This window comes from Ambystoma mexicanum, chromosome 1p (assembly GCF_040938575.1).
Source record: "Ambystoma mexicanum isolate Mex_15411 chromosome 1p, UKY_AmexF1_1, whole genome shotgun sequence".
NCBI lineage: Eukaryota > Metazoa > Chordata > Amphibia > Caudata > Ambystomatidae > Ambystoma > Ambystoma mexicanum.
Genome location: NC_090921.1, coordinates 1097986950 through 1098004624, shown reverse-complemented (window position 1 = coordinate 1098004624; position 17675 = coordinate 1097986950). Strand labels below are relative to the sequence as shown.

The 17675-nt window shown below is 45.9% G+C and overlaps 1 protein-coding gene across 3 annotated transcripts in view; it reads right to left on the bottom strand.

The window, feature by feature from the left end:
• The window catches only part of ILVBL (ilvB acetolactate synthase like), a 655021-nt gene that overhangs the window by 565900 nt on the left and 71446 nt on the right, over nt 1-17675 (bottom strand). Inside the window, exons 1-2 of one of the 3 annotated variants that reach the window (XM_069604707.1) lie at nt 9371-9389; nt 8831-8969 (exon numbers count right to left, since the gene is read on the bottom strand). The exons of 1 other annotated variant lie outside the window; for it this stretch is intronic. In XM_069604707.1, coding sequence (XP_069460808.1) covers nt 8831-8947 — 117 coding nt within the window. In that variant the 5' untranslated portion in view covers nt 8948-8969; nt 9371-9389. Of the gene's footprint in view, nt 1-8830; nt 8970-9370; nt 9390-17675 lie in introns of those variants that run through there. One more of the 3 variants, XM_069604705.1, reaches the window with a different exon arrangement.

The window sequence follows — 17675 nt, the reverse complement described above, 5'->3', positions numbered from 1 at the left end:
TTCCCTTCCTGACTTCGCAGGCTTACCGTATGCAGCAGGGGTGTCATCTTCTCCAAGACGTGAAGTGCAGTCCTCCACGCTGGGGACACAGTGTGAGGCATCTTGGCAAGCCACGGGCTGGGCAAAAGGGGGCGGGCCAACAGGGGTGTAAATGGGTTTTGTTGGTCACAGGGTCCGGATTGGCTAAGACCTTACATGCCCCTTCATAAGCCTGACAGAGAAGGACTGAGAAAGGTTCTTTCTGCTTCTTTCAGAACAGACGATCTGCAGACAAGGGAACAACGTCGGAGATGCTCTCGGCTTACGAGGACTGAACCCAGGACCCTCTCTGTTCACCCATATTATAGAAAACCCATGAAAACAGGGTTGCAAAGACACCGAGAGAAATCAAGGAGTTTCGGTGGCTGAAGATACTCTTATATTTTTCCTTTTGAATAAACAACGTTGTGTTCAGGCCATCTGTGTTTTCTCCTCATTGTCACAGCAGCCAAAACAATACATCATATCATGACACAGCACACACTTATTGATGCATGGAGAGTAGAACATCCAAACAATGCTGAATTCACGTACTATTCCACGGTACATGACGCACTATTCCGAATTTACTTTTGGTTGATACAACTGCGTGGATGCACAATCTTGCCACGCACCCTGTTTGCCCATACCCTGGTAGCGATCCATATTGCACTAACAACCGAAGCCAGAACTCGACCATTATGGAGGGTAGCTACGGCAGCACTCTCGGACACCCCACCGGTGGAAACCTTAAGTGAAGAATTAGAAAACTTCTTCAGAGTTAATAAGGGATCAGTTACGAGTTATGCCATTATATTGGAAACATTGAAAGCATGGTTCTGTGGCACGATGATAGCCTCTATAACTGGCATACTTAAGAATACGAGACAGGAGCTGGGGGAATTGGAACATTCCATAAAGAAACTTGAAAATGAATACAGAAATACTGGGGATAGAGCACTCCTCTGGGTCATTAAGGGCAATCTATTAAAGTTCAGGGAATTAGCGGACCGCAAGGTCCACTTCACAGTAAGACTAACCCAGGCCCGTACGTATGGTGAAGGAGACAGACCTGGTCGCCTCCTTGCGGGAATAGTCAGAGGAGAGAGAGAGATGCAATACATCACAGGCCCAGATGGACACCATATAACTAAAACAGAGGAGATACATTTGATGTTTTTGAACTATTATCAAACCCTATATGCAAACTCTGACTCTGATAGAGACTGCCCTACCCTGCCTAGACTATGAAACTAGGGAGAAGCTAGGCAGCCCAATTACACTCGAAGTGTCAGAAAACATCTCTTCACTCACCTGTGGAAAAGCTCTGGGCCCAGATGGATTGGGGACAGAAATCTATAAGACATACAAAGATATATGTGCCTCCCAACCCCCGCATACTGAAAGTATGGGAGGAATCATGCACCAACGGCCAGCTCCCACCATCCTTATCTGAGGCTGTGATAACAGTTCTTCTGAAGCCAGGCAGATCCCTTCAGAGATATCCTCTTATCGCCCACTGTCACTAATAAATGCTGGCGCAAAAGTATTTGCGAAGACCCTTGCAAACAGACTGCTCCCACACATGCCTAACTTAGTACACCCTGACAAGTCAGGCTTTATCCAAGGTAGATCGACTGCCCTGAACTTAAGACGGCTATTCAGGAAAATGTCTCAGATAGACCCGGGAGCCCCTGCTGTTATACTAGATGCTGAAAAAGCATTTGATTCAGTTTCATGGAATTTCTTATTTGGGGTGCTAGGACGACTCGGCCTGGGGGACAATTGTATAAACTATGTGAAACTATTGTACACTAGACCAACAGCCAAAGCACACACCAACCAGAATTACTCTACCCCTTTTACATTGGCTAGGGGTACACAACAGGGATGCCCCTTTTCCCCCTCCCAATTGCTCTTACAATAGAACCTCTTGCATGCCGGATTAGGAACCTCCACAGCAATGGAGGGATACACCTATTAGATCCCCCACAAGTGATCTCACTATATGCAGATGACACCCTCCAATATCTACAAAATCCAAGTGCAAATATTAAACCGGTAACGGATGAAGTTCGTGAATTCACACCACTCTGGATATAGAATCAACACTGCTAAGTCAGAGCTATTTCCATTTACGGAGAATACTAGGGAACCGAAGAACCTTCACGGGCTCCACTTGGCACAGACCACTGTCAAATACCTCTGAAGCAGAGACTACCATTGAAAGGAAACACGAAGAATATTTACACACATTACAAATTAAACTAAATCTATGGGCTAAATATCCAATTTCACTGTAAGGTAGAATTGCACTCTTGAAAATGGTGGTGGTACCCAAACTACTATATTTCTTCAATACAATCCCATTATGGCCAGGGCGTACGTTCTTTACCAAGGTTCGAACATTGGCTGTGCAATTTATATGGGCTGGGGTAGGACTGCCCGCATGAAATGGGAATCCCTGACTGAACCCTACGCCAGGGGAGGCTCGGCAGCCCCAGATTTTGAACTATATTACTTGGCAGCGCAAGCACACTATGCCAGATATTGGTATGGACCAGATACCGGGACGCCACACAAGGCACTGGAGGGTTATGGAGCATTCCAGGTCTGACCTCAAATTGGTCATACTTAGCGATCACTATGTGGACTTGTGCACGTTTGACCCAGTGCACACAACTGTGAACGCACGGGCCCGAATAAATAATAGAATAGGCACGGTCAACCCATATTGTAACAGTATCCCATTATCGAACTGCCCAGGGCTCCCTCCTACATTCGATACGGACATACAGATGGCGTGGGACCCAGGTAGAGAAATTAGGCTAGGCGACCTTTATCCACAGGGTAGATTTGTCACTATAGAAGAATTTAAAACAAAACTGGGTGACAACCCGGTACGGGTGCTACAATATTATTGTACGCGTGCAGCAATAAAGAAAAAGTGACCATCATTCCCAAAGGAACCAGCACCATGTGAATGCATAGAGATGGTGGCACGGGGGTGGGGGGGAATCGGAAGGGACTACTATCTAGTATGAACGGAAAGGTGCAAAACAGAAGAGAACACCATAACACAGTCAGACTGAAATGGGAAAGAGATACCGAGACCACTCTTGAGGAAACCAAGTATTGAATAGAGTGCAGTATACTCTGGTGAAAATGGCATGATTCTCCCCTAACACCACGAACAAATGTCCGAAATGTGGAAGTGAGGCAGCAGACACCATCCACATGTTCTGGAGCTGTCCCAAAGTAATGGAATTATGGCAAGAGGTGGCTGATGTGTTGCACGAAGTAACTGAAATACCCCTCATAATACTCCCACATCATGTACATACTCAGGGATATTGGGAGGGTCAATGTGAACATTTGTTGTTTCTTTAATATGGGCTGCATAATTGCTAAGAAATGTATGTTATTAAAATGGAAATCAAACGCAACACTGATGATACAAGAATGGCTTGGAGAACTGATGTATGCAAATGAAAGGGATGAGGGATATGTGGGCACAGTTCCAACAACATGTAGACCCAAAGACATATGGGGGCCGCTCCGAGAATATAGGAAGAAGTTATAACATTGAGCTGATGCCATGGCAACAAAGTATCGATATAGCAGGTAATGTAGTAAATCCTTTGTAAAATGAAACTATGTGTATGTCTGAGAATACTGAAATAGTAAGAAATGTACCAAATCATCTGTAAAATTATATGATAGGTTATTTATAACGCGATTAATACCCAGAGGTTTCTAAGCACGGACCCGGGGGTCGAACCTGTGTTGCTCCGTGTCGTCTTGCTTCCAAGGCGAGCGTGTTGCCCCTGAGCTATCCTCCCGAGACTATGAATCTATGTATATGTGCATAAAATGTTCGTCTCCCTGTAATCCACAGCAAGCAATTTAAATAGAGTAAAAAATAAAAAAAATAAATCACGACACCTAGAAGCGAGTTATCAGGACACAGGGAAGAAGCAAGATAGAGGGATAGAGGAGAAAATGCCTAATTTTTTTTAACACAGCAGCAAATACAAGAACACACAGATTCGGCTTTGCTATAAAAAAAGGGGAAAAGGTCTCATTTGGGCGGGGTTGTAGAAAAAGAGAAAATCTGTCCGAACACACACTGCAATGCCGGGGGCAAATACAGATCCAATCGTCTTGGAGGAAGCAAGAAAAGTCGGCCGCGGAGCAGAAGATGCAGGGAAACTTCTGGGAGATGGAAGCATCCACCAAGCCTGCTAAACTAGGACCCAGACAAGCCTGTGGAAACCATGGCAGGCCTGCCGAAAAAAAAAAGAACTGGAGCTCTGGTCCCAGAGGGACAGGAGCCAGTGATGTCATTTAGAGGTCGACAAATGTCGCAAATGCGACCTCCGAGGTCTCACTTGCGACCTCTAAAAATAAAAACAAAAAAAAAAAAAACCTTTTTGGGGTTTCATTTTGTAAATGTTTTGTTTTTGTAATGCAAGCTCCATGCACCGGCACCATGTGGCTCTTTACTTCTGGCTAGCTTTCTTGTTCAGGTCCCTTAAAAAAAGAAGAAAAATAAGAACAGGAGTGCCACAAGTCTAACACTTTCAGCACTGACCCTAAATAAGAAAGAATAGGAAAACCAAATAATGTGTCTTTCTGGAATTCTATACAATAATTGCTAGACTCATTAAAGGTTTATTTCAGGCACACTTCAGGGGGTGAGTCACTGATTTAGTCTGTTCTTAAACGCCTCAACTCAGTCTTTCATCCTTCTGAGGTGGATACATGAGTACCAACACAGGTTGGGTGATATTGAGTGTATATTTTTTCTATATAAGTGCTATATAATAACATCATTATCATTCGGTCATGGACGGCTGCTTGCATTTACAGTAATTTGGTGATATGGGCCTATGCACACTGATCTTAACTATACATATGCCGATCCATTCTTTTATGAAATGTACATCACATTATAGTGATATCGTAACCATATTTTTCGTAGTGTACAGTGCTATGTGATGCCACTTCCTGATTTGTCAACAGGTGAAAGGTCATGTTCCATCGCTTCCCTCGATATCACTTCGGGGTGGTGTCAAATGACATCACTTCCTGTGATGTCATCAGGGGGTCAAGGGTCACGTGATGTCACTTCCACTACCCCTGGCATTTTTGTGAAATGACGTCCCTGACAGGAGCCTGAAGAAGACATCTGTGCAGGACCAATACACTGCAGCGAAGACTGAATGCAGTAGCCTGCTGAACAGCAGCAGGCAGGGAGACAAGTCTCCACACCATGCGGAACCCAAGGAGAAAGCTGGGGAAGAGAAGCTGCATTGCGATCATGGAATGCCTGCCCAGAAATAAAAGGTATATGGTCGCTCCAAGGAACCGGGTGTGGGGGAGGAAACCAAAGGCAGGGTGGGGTGAAAGCAACTGGACCCCGAGGTGGGGTAAAGCCTAGGATACACCTAATGAGAGTACAGCAATATACCTGGGTGGGGATCCCCAGGAAAGAGACTTGGTGTCAATGTATGTGCCAAGAAGCACCCAAAGATTGAACACAGACCAAAGACTGAGGCACAGCGCCTACAAATTCCAAGGAAAAGAAACTAACCAGAGACTGAAACTCAACCTTGAAGAAGAGGATAATCCATAAGGGGAACTTTGTGCTGTAACTAGAACTGTCCAACAGGGCAGGGAGAGAGAGAGCGCAAGGGAGAGGGGCAGAGAGAGAGATACAGTCGGGTCAGAAACACCAACCATTCCTTGGTTTGGGCAACGGCGCTTGTTGCACTTTTTTTTAAAAAAAGAATTAGGTGATTTATCTTTTTATAAAATGTTAGGGACAGAAATCGGGCAGAATAGGTTTCTGGACGGCGGGATGGAGTTATTTTGTATGACATTGTGATGAGCACTCCTACAGATTATTTTCTATAGATAAGGACCAAGAAGGTTGGGGAATGTTCATGGTTTGAGAGCTTCAAAATAAAGAAACCCCTTGGACGAAGATGCCACCTTTTCCATCTCCCGATTCTGACTTGCCACACAATGCTATAATGTGCTTTCGATATCACAAAAAGCTCTTCAGATAACTAATGCTTTGAGATTATGACTGGTTGACTAAACAATTGCAACGGTGACAAATCTTATTTGCTGATATTACAATGTTTAGTACAAAATAAATGTACAACTGTTTTTTTTCTTCAATTGTACATTTTCTTGTAGCCTTAAGAAATGTTGCATATGTACATGTGACTGAACTCCATTAGATTTAATCTAGAAACATCATGTGAGGTCACGATGTCTGTGGCTAAACAGGCTCGATTTCACACCAAATGGCAGAGACTGTATTTCCAGGTTTATAACCGAGCATTCTAATATAGCACTTTATGCCACATTCCTCCCGCTTCTTAACATAGTAAAAATAGGTTTTAGTGTTACCCACTTTGATTGTATTCAGTTTATCACTCACAGAATGCCGAGGAACTGACCTGTCAGAATTGGGACCTGTGTCCTGCCAGTTGAACACAAATACTGTGGTTGACGTATTAACTTGCTGAGGGGTCTTGCTGCTAGCTTTATAATGCACTGAGTCCAAGGTGTCATAACTTGGTGTGTGCTTGGCTCAAAGTGCCTCCCTAAACATTGACTTGAAAATTCCCTGATTTACACACTTTATTCCAAAATGTGTTTCAGGGAAGATCTCCTTTGCCCTGCCTGTTCCTTCACTCTGCCCTTCCTCCACCCTGCTCCATTCCTTCAGATATATCCCCGCCCCACACTGGTCAGCACAATTACTCCTCCAGTGAAATGTGTCTAAAACGATCCCAAAACAGTAGCAAGACTTGCCTATCCCTCCAAAGGTTAGCGAAAATAAGAAAATCAAATTATATTCTGCTCAGCACTGCCTAAAAATCACACATAAAACCAATGACAAAAGGCACTCTCCCTTTCCTCACCTTCCCCCAGAAACTCAATGTGTCTAGAGCTCTGGTCCTCTCTAGGCGGGACTACTGCAACAGTTCACTGCAAGGATCCAATTCAAGACCCTTTGCATCATCCATAGGACTGTCTGGGGCCATGCTACCTGCAACTCCATCTCACTGTATATTTATATTCTCTCTCTCTCTCTCTCTCTCTCTCTAGATTGGCGGCCTGAGGGGGTCCTGGCCATCTGCCCAAATGCCACCTGCATCCGCCCCCCCCTGCACTGCTTTCTGGGCCCACACCTGCCAGTTGGGTGGCTTGTCCCAGCCCTGCACTTACCTGATGGGTGTTAGATCTCCCTCTTTGGCTTGTGATGTCTCCACCCATGCACTTATCGTATGCCCTGCCAACAGGCACCTCTGGCACTTCTCCCCGTGGGGGACCCTTCTAGCACTTACACCCCCACCTCTTTCTCTGCACTTGCACGCTCCAAATGTCACAAGGCCTAGTAGGACCACTGTTTGTTTTATCATGTATTAATTGCCTTTTCCACTGTTTATTTGTTCCATTACTCCCTTCCCCTTTGCCTTGTGGCGCTTTGAGACACTGTCTTGTTGAATAAGCGTCATATAAATAACCAACAAATAAAATAAAATGACTAAAAGCCATGCCTAATGAAAACAGTGACTAGTGAAGAGGCCCAGAAGCAAGTTAACTGCCCGAATTCCATTACCTAGATGCAGTAAAAGTTTCTAAAGGTCAACAAATCCTGAATACGGTGAAAATGCAGGAGATTCAGTGTTTGGTGGAACGTATTCAGTTTTTGGTGGAACGTAATGGTCCAGTAACAACATCACGGAAGTGACCTAGGTATCATACTTTGGGTATGCAAACATTTTCCCAGGACAGGGTCCTGCAGCCAGCAGGGGCAGTTTATGCAAAAGAGGCTCACACTATAGTCATCAATTTCACAAGCATGGTACAGCAACTACACCCCAATCTGACTCCCGCCACCCACTTTCAACAATAATATGGGGGCAACAGCTACAGGTTCTTTCTGTCTCACAACAAGTGGGGTATTTTATGTAGGAGTCAGAGGATCTGTGTGGGGTTGACTGAGGAAGTTTGTTAGGGTGAGTAATTTACTTCATTTTCCATGTGTGCAGGCTCATGCCCGTCAGTGGATCACAGCATCCTCCACTCCAGGGTTCGAAATTGAGGGGTGCTGCGAGCTATTTAGCTCCTGCCTGTACTCTAGAAGAGCCTGGTTAACTTAACACTAGCAGCTTCCAGGAGCTACTTTTGGCTCCCCACACCAACTGATGCAGAAGAAATACACCTATGTGAATATAACTGTTTGGGACAATGCATAAACAAATTAGAACATGTCTGAACGACATTTAAAGCAGATGTGGTCCTGAATAATGGACAAAATGATAAATGTGCATCTTATGCGCAAGTTAGATTTGTGGAACGCTATGTACTAGCCCCTTGTCCCGCAGTGGTAGCGCAGCTGGAAAATGCTTGATACCCAGGAGTTGCATTTATTTAGCTACTGCTTATCTAACCTTCATTTCGATCTCTCCAGTATACCTGCGCACAAAAAACACCCTCACGGCTACCAGATGGCACCTTGCCGGATGCAACACCGTCTGCTGCACACTTTTACTGGCTGGGTGGGGCTCACATGAGCACACATACAACATACAGGAAAAGTGAACCTGCAAGCACTGCAATTACTCTCAGGACATGGGGCCACCTGGCATCTACACCCCCCCCCCAACCCTCGTCCCACGCCCAGGGCCTTCCTCTTAAGTACCCCAGTACACCGTCCCACAAAGAAGCGATAAGCCCAGGATGATGGGGCAGTAGTTTTCTACAGCAATTCTCGTGGATTTCTTACCTTGTGGAATAACTGGTAGATCGCCCCAAAACGGTAAACCAAGTAGACTACCAGCGCGAAGAGTGAGGTGCCAAAAAGCGCTCCCAGGATGAAAAAGCAGTCGCACTTTAGCTCCATGGCGAGTGAGAAATCACAGCAACTGCATCAAGAAAATAAGGAAGGTCGTTTGTTACTCCATGAAAGACCGCTTGAAAAACAATCACAACGCGCTTTGGTTCATAAGAAATAGGCTCTGTAGTTGAGATACGTGTGCTGTGGAATGTTGTCAGGCATGGAAATGCGCAGATTATTCTACAGGCCAGGGACCATCAATGCCAGGAGGGTTAACGATGAGCCTGGCGTGATGGACTTTGCCTCAGCGCCATTGGTTTTTCACAGGCACCGGCCTGTAATCGACAGGACCGCCTTCCCCTGTGTCTCTGAAAACTACTGCAGGGAAATACGCAGTTCTGCTCGCAGATCAAAAGGCCGCCAATAGTTCTGGGTACAAGTTTAAGAGGGAGTGCGTATATCCTACCACCCTCTACAGAAAACACTAACTGTTTCGAGCACGGTCTTGCGCCTTTGGAAGCTGCATGGCACGTCACGTCGTCTGGATCCCTCTCGGTGACCTTTGTAACACTAACGAGAGCAATAACTGGAGAGCAAACTCAGCTGGAATACCACAAACGTCTGCCCGCTTCCTCCTTTACCGTTCAAATTGTACACCAGTGGGTTCCTTACAGAAAACCCGAAGCACTGCAATTGTGCACAAATATGTTCAAAGCAATAGTGCCCTATAGTGCAAACAATGTCCGTGTAAAAAAAAAAAACATTCAGAATACAGTTATTGTAGTGGGGCGATTTCTACACTACTACAAACATTGCAGTGGTGCAAACATGCATTAAACGAACATGCTTTTTGTCCTAGTGGCAATAACAGGAGAAAGTTTCTGTACCAGCCTCAGTGTGCAAAGGTTAATCCAACAGAGCACTGCTGGAGTTCAGAGTACAAGCAATGGATAACAGCAGCTAGGAGGCTAACTTTGGTGCTTGGATCAGGGATACCAAAAAGTGCATGAGGTCTCAGGATGAGTGTCATGAAACGTGGACAAGATTATAGGAACAAGATCTGGAAAAAACAATGGTACATGGCCAAGCACTTGCACCATGGCCAGGGACGGACTTCAAATGTCCAGCTATACAAACCAGTGACATGAATCTCCGTGAAAGGCCCAGGTACTCACAACATTGTGTGTGGGGGTTGGGGAGGGGCAATGTGTACGTGTGTGCCACCAAAGTGTGTGTGGGAGGGGGCAGTGTTTGGGACAGTGGTGTGGGGACGGCAGTGAGGGAGTAGTGTGTGTGGCAGCAGTGTTACTGGGTGGGGGCAGTGAGTTTGTGTGGGCAGTGCGAGGGGACCTTGTGTTTGGGGCCAGCAGTATATCTGTGGGGCCAGCAGATGTGTGGGGGCAGGGTGTGAGGATTTATAGGCAAGGACTGTCTGTGGCCACTTAGTTTGTAGGGCCAATGTGTGCACGTGTGGGCAATGTTACTTTGTGTGGCCAATACATGCATGTGTGATGCTGGTCAATCTGTGTGACAGGAAGCATGTAGAGTGCCAATGTGTGTGGAGGTAGTGCATGTGTTGTGGGGCTCTGTGTGGGCAGTGAGTGGGTGGGGGGGTTGGAGCAGCATGTTGGTGTGGGGAGTGAGTGTGCATGAGTGGAGACAGTGTGAGGGGCAGTGTGCTTGTGGACAGGGTAAATGTGTGAGGTGGGGGAATGTGGTAGGGCACTATGTGGGGTCAGTATGCTTGGGGTAGGGTATGGGGAGAGCAGGGTGTGTGGGGAACGTGTGTGTTGTATGGGCAGTGTTTGTTAGTGTGCAGTGGGTGCATGTGTATATATGTTGGTTCCCATTTGAAGCCCCAGTGAACAGATGGGGCTGGGGCGGGGGCATATGGGGGAACGGGTTTCTGTCCGTTGTATTTTGGCACAGCGATGCTAAAAGCCCCTTTGTCCAGCCCTGCTGCAAGCACCCGAATGGCGCCTGCATTTGCCCCTCTGCCTGTCAACAGGCTTACAGCTTTGAGCCTCTACCTCCACGGCTACTGAGCCATTAAGGGTCCAAAGGCATAATCATTAGAGATAGCCAAGCAGAAACAACTAAAATACACTCCTATTTGTAAAATAAAAACCAAAACAAGATAATCTGTTGGACAATAAAAGGCAACAGGCTTTATTATGCATCACAAACTTGTCAAATCAAATCCACAGGTGCTTTTGGGGACCAAAAGGTCAGGTGGGGAGGAAGCCCCGGTTCACCTCAGCCAGTAAACAAAACTCCAGGTTATCTGACCCAGGTCCCCTCAGCGTACAGTAAGCGGGACCCTGGCTGATACTCCATTAATCCCCTTGCCCTTGGCCATGCCGCCACACCCAAGTGCGTTCACGGCCACTCAGGTTCCCTGAAAAGTCACCTATTTGCATCCTTTCATCGCTAGGCCCTCAGAAAATCTCCATACCCACCACTTGTTGTATAGGCGTGTTACAAATATCCAGTAAATAAAATAAATACATTATCTGCCAAGAATTGCCCAACGCTATGCTGCCACGTCTTATGTTATTCAAACCAATGCCTTTGCAAAATGTTGCCAAAGCCAAGTTCAGTTTCCTCCTGGAAAGTTCCACTGCTTTATCCGATCCTGCACCTCTCCAGAACCATCTGGGTAGTATTTCTGACAAGTACCTCAGAGTGCCCCAAATTGCCCGCTATGACAGTGAGGGATGTGCAGATTTCCCTTAAAAGCCTCCTTCTGCCAAGTGGGCCTATATCATTTCCTCCTAAGTGTATCACTAGGTGGTCCGAGGGTCTCAAAAGCCTATCAAATCCGACAAATTGACATGCAAATCATCCCACAACATCCTCCGGTGTACCCCATCATGTGATTGTGGGTTGGGAAAGGGGGAGGCGGAGCGGTAGGCATCCAACCACCAGTCTGCTCTCGCAATGAGGGCGGGGGGTGTGGGGAGGCGGGGGTGTTGGCCTGTAGAAACAAAATATGAGTTTATTTAGTTAAATCTTGTCGTGCCAGATGTGCCTCTTGAAACTCTCCGACTTCCCACCTCCCAGCTGTTTGACCCCTTTGCTCCCCAGCCCACCTAACCATGCTGAGGTGGCTGCTCCAACCCCAGAGTGTGTGCCGAATTCAGCCAAGTTCCAGCCTTCCCCTCTAATTGCATTTTTAGGATGTCCAGAACTGGAACCTACTAAGGGACCTACCAGCCAAGTGTATTAATAAGGGATTCCCAAACAGTGCCATGATCTTCAAGAAGGACCGGGTGATGCATACCTGCAGTGCACTTCTTCATCTATACAGTACAAGTTAATTATCCTGTCTTTGCCCAATTGGTCTGTTTTGGACCTCCTCAACAGGTAGGACATGCTATCCTTAGACAAACGTACATCAGCCCATGTCAGACCATATATCGATTGGAGCTTTCCCGGTCAGTGACGCACAAAGTATGCTAGGGTGAAAGCGGTCTTGTAGAGGGATGTTTCATAACTGTTGCTGCAGATCTTTTCTAACAGTATTACTAATTTGGCCAGCTTCTCAAAGTTCAGGGGGTCTGGTTTTGTGACCTCTAACCTGAATCACCCTTTCAAAGCATGCTTTATTATTAGTGCGCTATGTGTTGGGTCTATTCCGCCCACTAGGTTAATGAAATAGGACAGCCATACCATTGCCCAGGATTTTGTCTTGCATAAAAGTCCACTCCAAGAAAACCATCACGCTTTAATGGTTTAAATCTTTTCCAAATTGATATTTTCTTAGATGTTTCTAAGCACCTGGCATACTGCACAGCCGTTTGAGACCAGTGCTCGTTGTGTCAATGCCATCAATATATTTGTGGTGTTAATACAACCTTCGTTATTGGTGAACAAGAGACTGCTATTGGAATCTCTTCCAGTCTTTCTTTTTTACCTTGGTCTTTTTTTCTTGGTCACATTCGCTGGTTGTCTATTGTTTCAATTTGTTATACCTCCCATACTTCTGCGACCAGAGTCGTGCATTGTTCTGCCCTGGGTTTAGCTCTCTGAAGGTCTTCCAGTGAAAACGAGATAATGCATTAGCAAGTTCATTCCTTTTTCCAACAATGTGCCTCGCTTAGTTCAATATTCATTTTCAGAGATACATTCCTTATGGACCCAAGTATCTCCAGAACCCATTGGCATGAGGCTGCGCCCCGTTTATCACCACACCACTGCCAAGTTGTCTGACCACACTGTTAAATAACTATTGCTGAAACTTAATCCCCTCAACAATCGCGCCACAGGTGGAGTGCTAGCTAAATTAGAAACCTCTCTAGCAGTGTGATATTCTTGGTCAGCCGTTTAGTGTGCCAGTCCGGGGGCCAAGCGTCCGCTGTCCTCTTATTGCCAAAAACACCCCCAAAACCTTTACTTCCAGCTGCATCAGTGAACAATACCCGCTTGCAATTGTCATTGGGGGGTGTTCTCCATATTACTGTTCCATTAACGTCTCAAGAAGGTATACCATATTGCTAAATCTGCCTCTACATTTGCTCCCAGGTGTGTGTGGTGGTGTTTCTTGGTGGCCCCCTTTTTCAATTCAAGGCTCTTTTGAAATGTGTGCCCATGTGGAATTATTCTGGATGCAAAATTCAACTTTCCTTCTAGTGAATAACTCTCCTACTGTTGATTGATCTTTCATTTTCATGGCATCAATTATATCCACCACATTATCCCTTGGGATCCGACATTCACCTTTGTACGAGTCTCTCGATCCCCAGAAATAAGATCATGATGGACAGGGCAACTGTTTTTTCTTCCGCTAGCGGGATACCCAATACTTGGGTGATGACCTTAAAAGCCTTCGAGGCCCTGTGGCACAAATCTGATCCATCTGGACCTGAAAACATGAAATCGTCTAGGTAGTGGACCACTAAAGCATCGAGTATGACTCGAGTTCCCATTGCAAAAAAGAGCTGGAGCCCTCAAAATATGCGAAGGCGATGGAGCAACCCATGGGCATGCATCTGCCAAAGTAGAATTTGTTTCCAAAATGAAAACTGAACCACTGGTGTGAACTGCTTATGGGGAGGAGCCTGAATGCAGACTGGGTGTCTGCCTTGGCCATCAGGGCATCTTTGCCTGCATTCTTAACTATGTCCAGTGCTTACTAAATGTTGGCATAAGGCACTGATGTGTCTGTGCTCGATATGCCATCATTTATAGATATGCCCTTGAGGTGGGATGGGTGGTGAATTAATCAAAAATCTTGGGGGGGGGACTAGACCCAGGGGTGATCACATTAATTCTTGCAACCAAATGCTCGTGAACAGTATTTTTTACATTGAGGGGGTCTGCTGCTACTGATTTTAGACTTTTGGGTATATTGTCAGAAGCAGGGCCATGGTAGGGAATTTTGAAACCCTGTATGAATCCCTCCTCGATGAACCTGTTTGTTTCTCCGTCTGGGAAATCTGTTAACCACTTTTCCATGGCTTCAATATTTATTGGGGATACACCCAGAAGCAAAAATCCATTATGGGATTGTGGACTCCGCTGGCCTACTTTTTGCCAGGGGGTTGGCCCGGGTGCATTTGGTGAAGCTATGTTAGCACCATATTTGCTGCACTGATTTCTGAATCTACATTTGCTCCCCAGTTGCATTAACCTTTCAAACTTCCATCAAACTGTTGTCTGGTTGCTGTAGCTTCCCCCCATTGTGGGGGGACATTACTTGTGAAGTGTTGGCTCTGCTGGTTTCTCTGGTGAACAAATGGTTTCTTCCGAAAGGAAGGATTCCATTTGCCCCGTTGCCGGTAGCCCTCCCTAACTCTGGTATGGGAGCTCCTATTGCTAGATTGCCAGATGGCAGGGTATGCTGGCTGCAACATTTTCCCTTTTAGGACATTAAATATGTATAGGTTGGCATCCTCCTCCTCCCAAACTAAATCTGGAAATTGTCCATTGTCATTCTGAACTCCCAGTCATAGTTCAGCCATGCATCACATCCAAAAGCTCTCTGCACTTATCAATCCTGTGCTCCTAAGATAGTATGGCTGAAACTGATAATAATAATCAGGTACTTTGTGCTTGTAATGGATAGGCACATCAAAGAAAGCACCCTGAAGGTCCAATGACACCATTCAATCCTGGAGCTGGAGGGCCTGAAGGATCGGAGAAAAGGTAACCATCTTGAAAGGGTCATTCCTGAAGAACTTGTTCAAGTATCTCTTGAATCCAAGATGGGCCTCAATTCCCCTGGCCTTCTTGGGGAAAGGTATGGGTAGCACCACCCTCTGTTCCACTGCACTACAGGTGTTGGTTCTATAGCACCTTTCTCTAGCAGGGTCAACATATCCTGCACAAGGAGCGATCTGGAGTTTTGAGCAAGTGGTTTCCCCGGTGGATGATTCTGAAGTCTTTATGAATGGGAGACTGTAACCCTGGGCTACTGTGTCTAATGCCCAAGCATCTGTTGTAAAGCCTCCCTATTCTTGCAGATGCAGACAGTCAGCCTCCCACTGGGGTCTTTGGGATTGAGACCTCAGAGGTTTTGAGGCGGCTGCAGCAGTGGTTGATGGTAAAGCAACCGCTGCTTGAGCGGACTTGGTACCTCTCCCTCGTCCATCATGAGGAAATCTTCTTTGGCCTCTATAACAAGCCTGTCCTCTCGATTTTCCAACTGAGGAACAAAAGCAAAAGCACTTACCCCTCCAAGAAGATCCACTGGGGTAAGACTGTTGTGACTGATTGCGATGCCAAGTGATTTTGCCACCAACTTAGTGGTCTGCAGCTTCTCCAGGCTTTCGTTAGCCTTGCTGCCAAACAGGTGAGAGCCGCTAAAAGGCATGTTGAGTAGTCTGGATTGCACGTCCGGTGCAAATCCTGACCTTCTCAAACACGCAAATCTGTGTAGGGAGTGCATCTCTGAAAATGAATATTGAATTAAAAGCAAGGCATATTGTAGGAAAAAGGAATTCACTTGCAGATACATTGCAGATACATTATCTCGTTTTCAGTGGAAGGCTTTCACAGAGCTAAATCCAGGAGCAGAACAGTGCACGACTGCAGTCACAGAAGTAGTATGGGCGGTATTCCAAATTGAAACAAGAGAAAGACAACCAGCGAATGTGACAAAAAGAAAAAAGACCACTGTAAAAAAGTTAATACGGGAAGATATTCCAATAGCAGTCTCTTGTTCAGCAATAATAAAAAAAGGTTGTAATAACTCCACAAATACATTAATGGCATTGCCACAACAAGCGCTGGCCTCCAAAACAGCTAGGTAGTATGCCATGTGCTTAGAAACATTTAAGTGAATAACAGAATTTGAAAAGATAGAAAGAGAACGATATAATTTTCTTGGACTGGGCTTTCATGCATAACAAAGAAATCCTGGGCAATGGTACATCTGAACACTGTCTCATATTTAATTGAGCTAGTTGGCAGAAGACAACACACAGTGCATTAATAAAGTATGTTTTGAAAGGATGTTCCAGGTTACAGGTCAAAAAAACAGACCATAGACACTCCCTGAACTTTGAGAAGCTGGCCAAATTATTAATACTGTTAGAAAAGATCTGCAGCAACCGCTCTGAAACATCCCTCTACAAGAGAGCTTTCCGGGTAAGTGAGCTCATCTCCACCAACACAACCACAAGATGGGATGATATGGGCTGATGTTAGTTTGTCCAAGGGTAGCATGTCCATCCTGTTAAGGTCCAAAATGGACCAATTAGGCAAAGGTAGAATAATTAACTTGTACTGTATAGATGAAGTGCACTGCCCGGTATGCATCACCAGGTCATTTGTGAAGATCAGGCCACCGTTGGCGGAATACCCGAATACACTTGGGCAGTAGGTCCCTTAGTAGGTTCTAGTTCCAGGCCATCCTTAAAAGCAATTAGAGGGGCGGGCTGGGACCCGGCTGAATTCTGCACACTCCTTCGGGGTTGGGCAGCCACCTCAGCATGGTTAGGTGGGCTGGGGAGCAAAGGGGTCAAACAGCTAGGAGGTAGAAAGTCCGAATGTTTCAAGACGGATATGAGGATGATGTAACTTTTTAAAACTTTTTCCACCGGCCCCACCCTCCCCCCACAGGTCTGTCTGAATAGTGGTCCACTCATTCTTTGCGAGAGCAGGCGCGTGGTTGGATATCACCCACTCCAACCCCTTTTCCCACGCCCTCCCACCCCAAACACCACAATCACGTGGTGGGCTACACTGGGTGATGATTTTCAAGACAAGATTTCGGATTCAATGGGCTTTAAAGACTCCCAGACCAACTAGTGATAAATTTAGGAGGAAATGATATAACCAAACTTGGCAGAAGGTGGCTATTAAGGGAAATCTGCACCTCCCTCACCAGCAGAACGTGCTTTTTGAGCCACTCGGATGTATTTATGTCAGAAATACTAACCAGGTGGATCTGAAGAAGCACTGAATTAGATAAAGCAGTGGAACTTTCTAGGAGGAAGCTGAACTCCGCTTGGCAACATTTTGCAAAGGCAGACATGGCATCATAACATTGGGCAACCCAGACTTGTTCTTGGCAGATGGAGTACATCTGTCCAGACTGAGATTTTCACCAACAATTGTTGAGGCCCTGGCAATGAAAGAATGCACATATGTGACTTGGGGGAACCGGAGCGGCCGTGAACCCACTCGGGTGTGGCGGCATTGTCCAGGGCAGAGAAAGCCCCTGTGGGTATTAATGGAGTACGAGCCACGAATGAAGGAATGGATAATGCTCATGTAGACCAGACCCGCTTACTGAACGCTATGGGGGAGCTGGGTCAAATAACCTGGAGTTTTGTTTACTGGATTAGCT